Source organism: Rhagoletis zephyria, unplaced genomic scaffold, assembly GCF_001687245.7.
Source record: "Rhagoletis zephyria isolate East Lansing unplaced genomic scaffold, Rhagoletis_zephyria_1.1 Rzeph_scaffold_00029, whole genome shotgun sequence".
Lineage (NCBI taxonomy): Eukaryota > Metazoa > Arthropoda > Insecta > Diptera > Tephritidae > Rhagoletis > Rhagoletis zephyria.
The window spans coordinates 664,377-672,684 of NW_016157113.1; the positions used below are offsets into that span (position 1 = coordinate 664,377).

General features: G+C 37.2%; 2 protein-coding genes across 3 annotated transcripts in view; one reads left to right on the plus strand and one right to left on the minus strand.

Annotated features, from left to right (window-relative positions):
• Pms2 (mismatch repair endonuclease PMS2) overlaps positions 1-8,308 on the minus strand; it is an 18,748-nt gene that overhangs the window by 1,327 nt on the left and 9,113 nt on the right. The window contains exon 8 of one of the 2 annotated variants that reach the window (XM_017617468.1): positions 2,434-2,486. The exons of the other annotated variant lie outside the window; for it this stretch is intronic. Coding sequence (XP_017472957.1) covers positions 2,436-2,486 — 51 coding nt within the window. The 3' untranslated portion in view covers positions 2,434-2,435. The remainder of the gene's footprint in view (positions 1-2,433; positions 2,487-8,308) is intronic. 2 annotated transcript variants of the gene reach the window in all.
• Positions 4,370-8,308, plus strand: part of LOC108363947 (solute carrier family 2, facilitated glucose transporter member 1-like) — a 9,798-nt gene continuing 5,859 nt past the window's right edge. The window contains exons 1-3 of the mRNA XM_017617486.1: positions 4,370-6,178; positions 6,257-6,361; positions 6,442-6,602. Of these exons, the coding sequence (XP_017472975.1) occupies positions 6,065-6,178; positions 6,257-6,361; positions 6,442-6,602 (380 nt within the window). The 5' untranslated portion in view covers positions 4,370-6,064. The remainder of the gene's footprint in view (positions 6,179-6,256; positions 6,362-6,441; positions 6,603-8,308) is intronic.

Below are 8,308 nucleotides of genomic sequence, written 5' to 3' on the forward strand. Positions count from 1 at the left end.
CTTTTTGGTCCTGTCTGAATAAAATTTTGCAATAGATATTAAAATAATTCAACGATATTAATAGAAAGGTGCACACACATGCATTTACATATGTATGAACATACAAACGAGCACCAATTAATTTTATTTAAAGAAATGGCGTGTCGTCTATTTCCGCTGTAGCAAACGTAGTACATAGGGCGACATCTAGATGTCATCTACCTCGCCCTATTCACTACAGCTGTCGCCCTATGCACTATGCTTTTTTATAGGAACTTTTCAAAGCTTTGCTTTGGTGTCGGACACACAACATTGAAAGTTTCTGGATCCACAACATTGAAAGTTCCTGGACGCACAACATTGCAATTGATAAAAGCGTTGTAAAAATGCAGAAAAATGCCAAGTTGATTTTCTAAACACAATTTGAGCAACGGAAAAGCCGTGCTATCATAGGCGGGTTAATCAGATGGAGCGTCCTTTTCCGGGCGGGCAAAGAGCCTAACACCGGACCAGAAATCTACTTCCGCTGCGTTTGCCTGAACTTCACTTCTGTTCTAACGGATCACAGGCAGTGGACTACAAATTTTGTGGCTTCCTGTTGCTCAAGCTATACGGTATCACCTGCCCACACGCCGTGTGGCTTACGGTAACCAGCTCATCTAACACGAAGCTCACACAAGAGGCGAAAGCCTCCAAAGTCATTGGCGCGAAATTTTAGGTTCGGCAGGAGTAGCAGGGCAATTGCCACTCCCATCATTGCTGTCGTTTAGAAATCAGGAAGTAGTCCTCTTCCTGAAACCGGGGAATCCGGCTAACAAAGGGCAGTCTTATCTCCTCCTCCGTCTCGAAAACACAGATGCCTCGCTACCCCCGTAAAGTGCTTAGCGACCACCACAGCACTTAACGCGATAAGACTCGTGGTCTAAACCATAACCGCCCCTGTTAGAGAACAATCTTAATGGCGTTGGCTTAATCAATGGCGTTTGACACTGTATGTAATTCCACGCTACTAGAAGACATCGAGACTTCCTCTCTTCCACAGGGACTCAAACGTAGGTCGGCGAATTATATGAATGCTCGGCAGTCGTCAGTAACCTTTCGAGATCAAACATCAAAACCAAGAAAAATTAAGCTAGGGGAACCACAGTGTGTTGTCCTCTCCCCGCTATTGTTGAACTTCTATACATATCTCCAAGCCTCCTCAGGAAAGGTAACAACCTCCCACTGTGTTATATATAACAGATAGGGATACCTGGCATGGGTAAATTAATGATTAGAAATAATATTCCAGAAGCCAGTAGGTCATGATTACATGAAGACACTTATAACAGCTTTAAATAGAAATAGTCGAACATTTCTTCTGCAGTTGTCCAGCTTTAGCTAAGAGCAGAGCAGGCTTTTTAGATAAACAATTCTTTAGCTCTCTCACGGAACTATCCGGTGTAGGAATAAAACCAATCCTATGCTTCATACTAAATAGCCTCGAAATGGTTTCATCAATCAATGAAATTTCTGTGTTTCACAGTGGTCTCACGATGGGCCTGCAGGGTCTAAGTGAGTTGGTATTTTAGACTCCTATAATTTTTTTTTGATGATGATTTTTTATGGGTATGGATAGCAAACGAAATCGGAAAAGACTTGCAAGAGAATCTGGGGGCTAAACCTAAACTTGTGATGTGAATTCACATACATATGCCGCTATCATTAGATCAACATTGACATACGGCGCTCTGGTATGGTAGCCCGGATATAGACAGCAGTAGGCGCAGGGGTAACAGGTGTACTAAGATGCTACTCGATGGAAGCGCTAAATACTATCATCAACCTGCTCCCTATCGATCTTCATATGAAAGAAGTGGCTATGAAATCGATGGTCAGACTCAGAGATTAGGCACTTCCGAGATAGGTTGATCATTAATGAAATGCATGAGGAGGGAAGACAGATTATATGCTAGACATTCGGCTGTAACGTGCAAGTGCTTTTGCAATCAGAAAAGAATGGAGAAGAGAGTGAGTGATTGAAAGACAGGCTAACTCTCTATACATCAACGGATCCAAGATGGCTAACGGTGTCTAGTGTGATGAACTAGGTTTTGATCTGTCTCTACGATTGGGGAGGGATACAAGCATTTCCCTAGGCTAATAAATTGGCGAAGGCAGGAGCCTGCTTAGATCAAACCGAAGCAGTGACACTGGATAGCCCTCTTTGAAATTTCATCGTGGAAAACGGGGCACTTTTTCAGTTTTTTTTCTTTTGCTATTTGTAATATCTATACCAACTGAAAAAATGTGGTGATTTTATAGAAAAAGCTTCTGTCGCCATGAAAACTGAGAAGTGCAACAAAATAACGTAAAAGCCCTCTACTTGAATCCTAGACAGCTGCTAGGAAGCACTACACCCAGGCAACCAAATGCTCTCCGACACTGTCCGAAAACTTTCTGTAGTCGATTTACCTTCAGTTCGACCCGCACAGGTTTTCCACTTGAGCTTCCAATCTAATGTTGCACTGAATAAGTATAAAAAGTATAATAAAAGTAGAAAAGTAAGTAGAATGTGCGCAAGCAGTTGGGCTGAGCTTATCCCACAATACGCGGTGTAATCTACAAAATACATACATATGTTTTATCGCTAATGCTTAAATAGAAAAACATTTTTCTTTTACTTTTTTTCCCCCAGCGTAGTGTTATCAACCGGCACGTGAGTAGTAGCCTCCCTCCCGGCCATGGCAGACGAGTGTGAGTAAAAAGAAATACAATTCTTGAGATATGTGAAACAAATTAAATCTGTATTTAAATATCAAAATTATTTTCAGTAGTAATTTCTTTAATTATCACATCAGAATACATTTCGTCGTGAAATTCCACTCATATTTCTAAATAAGAACGTATTTTTATCCAGAAAAAAAAAAATTTTTATACTTAAATAGGTACATACCAGAGAACAGCTTTGAGTATGATCGAGCCTTTTTGATCACACTCACTAAAAATCAAGCACAAGCGAACGCCACACTCGGCTACTATGTGTTCGATCGAGATGCATACCCGACAGCTGCTTTGGTTACGAACGAGTCTGTTCGATCACCCTCGCTATAAATTGAGCACAAGCGAACACCACACTCGGACACCCGCAGCTAACCCGAAAATTTGTGTAACAATGAAACGGACACCCGAACATTGCGATAAAATGCAGGACAACAAAGAAATTTACGCTGAAGGTAACTGGCGCCAATATGTTCCCACAAAGCATACGAAAATGTTGTTGCTTTGTGCTTGTGCATACGCAATGAAAAAATTAGAAGCGAAGTAGACAAAAATGTTTTTGCATCTATTTCGTATAGTTTCGCGTGGAAAGCTGTGTGTGTATATATTAGAACACAGCCTAAAACTATGTAGGTACATAAGTACTTTTACAAAAAATAAATGTGCACCGAGTGTATAGGGCTTGGGCATTGCCGATCTACACACATTTATACCTAAATGGATGTAGGCGTCGTGATGCCGCATTTTGTATGAGCAAAAATATAAGAAATGGTTAAATGTACACTTAAACAAACTACCGAAAAATTCAACCTTCTCTTTACCCTCTACGCACAAAAACTAAGAACACCGCGATGAGAAGGCAACATTTTTTGTAGAAACAAAAACGTCATAAGCCAATCAAGAAAATTTTGTGCACACTCGGGTTGAAACTCGAACACCCGGGTATATTGAGCTGCAAAGCACCCGAACCCAATCAAGTATGTATGAAAAGCAATCGGGTGTTGTGGCCAACATGTTCGTCTTGAGCTCAGTCGATAACGAACAATACTTCTGCTCGTATACAGAGAACGATGCAAAACGGGTTTTGTTAGATGATCGAGTGTACACGAAAATCATGCACCCGCTGCAGATGTCTGGTACATACACATATACATTAGGGCGGCTCACTAAATTATGTTGCGGATTTTCCACCTGAATTATAAAATGTTTGATATTTTAAGACTTTCGCCAAAATATTTCGGAAAAATATTAAGATTTGCTGTGAGCTAGACCGATTTGAAAATACCTGCAATTGATAAAACTTTTAAATATTTGTATGCAGACCTCTTTTAAGCTTAAACTCTTCTATCATTTGAGTGAATTTTCTGCAAATAATATATTTAAAAACTAATTTTATTAATAAAAAAAAACTCGTTTTTGCAGGTATTTGCAAATGTGCCTAGCTCACGTAAATCTTAATATTTTTTCGAATTATTTTGGCGAAAATCTTTAAATATAATCAGCCATATTGCCAACTACATGTGAATAAATCGCTCCCATAACATAATTTAACATGCAAAACAAAAACAAATTGGGAAAAATTGTTTTTGTTTTGCTTTATAATTTTTGGGAATATTTGCTCACATGAAATTCGCAATAAGGCCGAATAAATTTTACAATTTGAATGGAAAACAGTAACGATTTTTTTTATGGAGTGATGCATCTTAATATACAAAAGTACTTATTCACGAGGGGTGACAAAAAGTAGTAGTAATTGATGAAAATACATGAAACATGGTTTAACAAATCAAATAAATAGAAGTCTTAACTACATTTAGTGTTTATATCATTTCAAGAGTTTCTTGAACATGAAATACTTCCTAGAGCCCTGCGGGAAAAGAGAAGACGTTGTAGGCCAAATCATCCAGTCGCAGTAATTTCAACCGGCAACATTTTCATACAAAGTTTCTCAGGGAGAAAACGTTGAATTCTGTCATATGAAATCCCTTGGACTTCAGTTTAATGTCTAACTATTGGAACTCTTTTGCCTACTCAAAGCTTACCGTTCTACTTCTAAGAATGTAGGTTTGCCTCAGCTTATACGGCGGACTATGCTTTTTAGAGCAGGTCTTGCTTGGTCCGCAACTAGTTATAGCACTCTCACCATCGGCGACCGTCAGAAACTGGGCACTAGGAGGCTGCGAGTGATAAAGAGAGAGCCCAATTTTGACATTTCATTTAGAGACGAAGTTGAAAGTTCACGTTGGGAACATTTATCTACAGGTCGTGTTTTTTTGTCCCGTTTGATAGAGTTAAAGAAAAAGAAAAAAAACATAAAAATATATCAGGGCTGTTCAGGGTATTGTGCACATGTTCGTAAGACCACGGAGCGTGCTTACATTGGTATCCCTTCAGTAACCACTGATGAGATCCTTAGAGAAGGCATAAACCTAACTCTAAAAACTCCAGAGCCCGATGGTATCCCGAATACTCTTATATGGAGTTAAAATCTGGATGGATGCATTTAGACCAGTGATGCACACGGGAGTCTCCGGGAGCTACTCGGCTCGGACCAATGGGGTGGGTAGGTTTAATACGAAACCAACAACAGGTGGGTGGAATCATATGAGGGGTAACGGACTTAAAGCTTCCTGCTCAAACTGTCCCCTACCCCTCCACGTGAAATACATAACAGTGGTACTTGCGGGATCGGTACATCGACGGTAGGAGGTTTATTGGGCTAGAGTCTCACAATGGCGGTACTTGCGCTCAGGCATTCGTTGCTTCCTCCTCTGAAAAAAAAAAAACATTGTCTTGCCTGAGAACTTTGCGAGATAGCACGGGCTCCAAAATTAGATGACAAAGCATATTTGGTACGGTTTCAGTTAAATGAGATTTTGACTTTTCTTCTGTTTATCGTGGATCACCCCACGTAAATATAAATGTCACATAATTCTTTTATTTACTCAACAAATAGATATTTGCTTTGTTTATTGCCTTACCCTCCGGATACCTAGCCGCCAAACCAAATTTGCACTTCACTCAACCACATCAGCTTATCAATTTAGTATGAATTAATAGCGAAACGCTTATTTCAATGGCATCTAACTTTCACAACTACATAATTACATTCGACGTTATCTTTGAAGTACATGCTTCCCTACATACATACATACATTCATCTCAGATATTAAACAGGAGCTAATCTAACGCCGATTTCATTTATAAAATATGTATGTACATATCCAGAGGTGCTCGCATAGATAAAAAAAAAACACTGGTAGCATCTAAATTGCTTTATATATATTAAAAACCATTGTTGATTATGTGAACAAAGTCAAACGAAATGGAGGCGTCACAGTGTGAGGTACCGGAGATCTACAAGAAGGCATCGCAAGAGAGTTTGCCGGCCTTGAAGCAGCATGAAGAACAAGAATTAGTCCACAAAAGTTTGCGCAATGTACGGGGCAAGCAAGTGTGGCGTATTGTTTACTATTGCAATTGCACTCTTCAATCTTCATTGTCCTTGCCATTTTAGGAAGGACGATGGACGAAACAACTCGCCTTTGTTGCTTTTGGATCGACAATCGGTGCGGCTGTGCCGAGTGGTTACTTTGTTGGTGTAATGAATAGTCCTGCTGAGGTGTGTAGCGTCGCCACTCATTATTTTTTCGCAGATTTTTAGATACAGATATTTTTTATGTGCTATTTATTTGTACGTAGTTTATGCGAAGTTGGTGTAATCAAACGCTGATAGAACGTTATGACTGGCACCTGACTGAGACGGGCATCAATATTTTGTGGTCGACGATTGTTTCAATTTTTCTTGTGGGCGGCGCGATAGGATCGCTAACGGGAGCCAAAGTGGCCAACAGATTTGGAAGGTAATAATATAAAAATATGTACATATATTTTTTTAATTGTAAAAATTTTGATTTATATTTGTTTTACGCGTACTCTAAAAAGTTCGAAAAAGGCCTTATTTTACGCATTGAAAATTACGAAAAATAGTGTAAATTTTTTGTTTTTTATTTTTTATATTTTTTTTTTGTCTTAAAAAATCCGGTATCACTGACTAAAAAACTCGGATCCACTCGGATCGGTTATTGAAAATTGTTATAAAAGCACGGAAAACTGCTTCGGGTCGAGCCCTAACCGCAAAAAAACTTAAGCGGATTTTTTTTTTTAATTGTATTTTTGCTACAAAAATGCATTTAGACGCTCTAGGAACATTTCTGCATCAAAAAACTTGGAATAAGTAACAGCATTCCTAAAACCTATCTTCGAAACGATGCCAGAATATGATAAAATGAGTATATAGATACAAAAAAAAATAGAATAAAAAAAAAGAATAAAAAAAAAAAAAAATTGCTACGTCATAAAATGCTAAAAAGATCAAAATGTCGAGCAACTGATATCAATGTCAAGATTATGAGCTATGTATATAGCACACATTTTACGACTGAAATGGCTACCCATTCATACATACATACAAATACATATGTACATATTTAGCAGCTTTAGGTTCCGAGAGAAAAATCTTATAATTTGAAAATTGTTTTTTAAATCAAATAAAATAAAAAAATGAAATGGGTCAATGGATCAAAAGAGGAAAACGACATCAATTTTAAAATGTCCTTTAAATTATTACATTTCGTTAACCTGTTGAAAAAAATTAAAAGAAACAGCAAATTTTGTCTGTGGAAACTTTTATTTCATACATAATAATTTTACACCAGTCACAAGGACCTGTCCCACCAATCACAAATTTACATATATTATTTTTTTTTTTAATATTTCGATGAAGATTATATCAGCCTAACTTCAATTGAAACGAAAGCTTATAGTTTAGACATCGATACCACGTACCTTAAGTTTAAAAGTGTTGTTTCTAAATTTTTTAGTAAACTCTTTGTGTATACAAAATGCCACCTACCAAACAAAAAAGCTAAAGGCCGTTTTCTCAAGTAGGTTTGAAAATAAATCTGAACATTGAATTTTTTCTGAAAAATATACAGTGACGAACAAAAGTATTGGCACAGTGAATTTTTCGCCATATATGCAAAGGTTTTTATTCTAATTTATTTTAGATATTTTTTTATAAAAATATAGTTCATTCTACACCAGAAAACGCAATAATAAAAACTCTAAACTTTGTGCAAAACTCAGGAAAAATCATTAAATTTGCACACCAATTTGCAACTTTTTATTCAGATTTTCTAGAAAAATCCTAAGTATGCAGTTTTATAGCCCATTCAAATTTAGTATAACAAAGTGCAAGTTTAAAGTTGCTAGAAAATCGCGTTGATTTTTGGCATTTTTTTTAGTGGAAGGTGTTGCTCATTTTTTCCATAAAAAAAATAATTGTCGAATTACTTTGTATGGAAGAACTTGCGTGAAAAAATATTACCAAAAATCAATGCGATTTTGTAGCGACTTCAAACTTGCACTTTGTTATACTAAAATTGAATGGGCTATAAAACTGCATACTTACGATTTTTCTAGAAAATCTGAATAAAAAGTTGCAAATTAGTGTGCAAATTTAATGATTTTTCCTGAGTTTTGCACAAAGTTTAGAGATTTTATTATT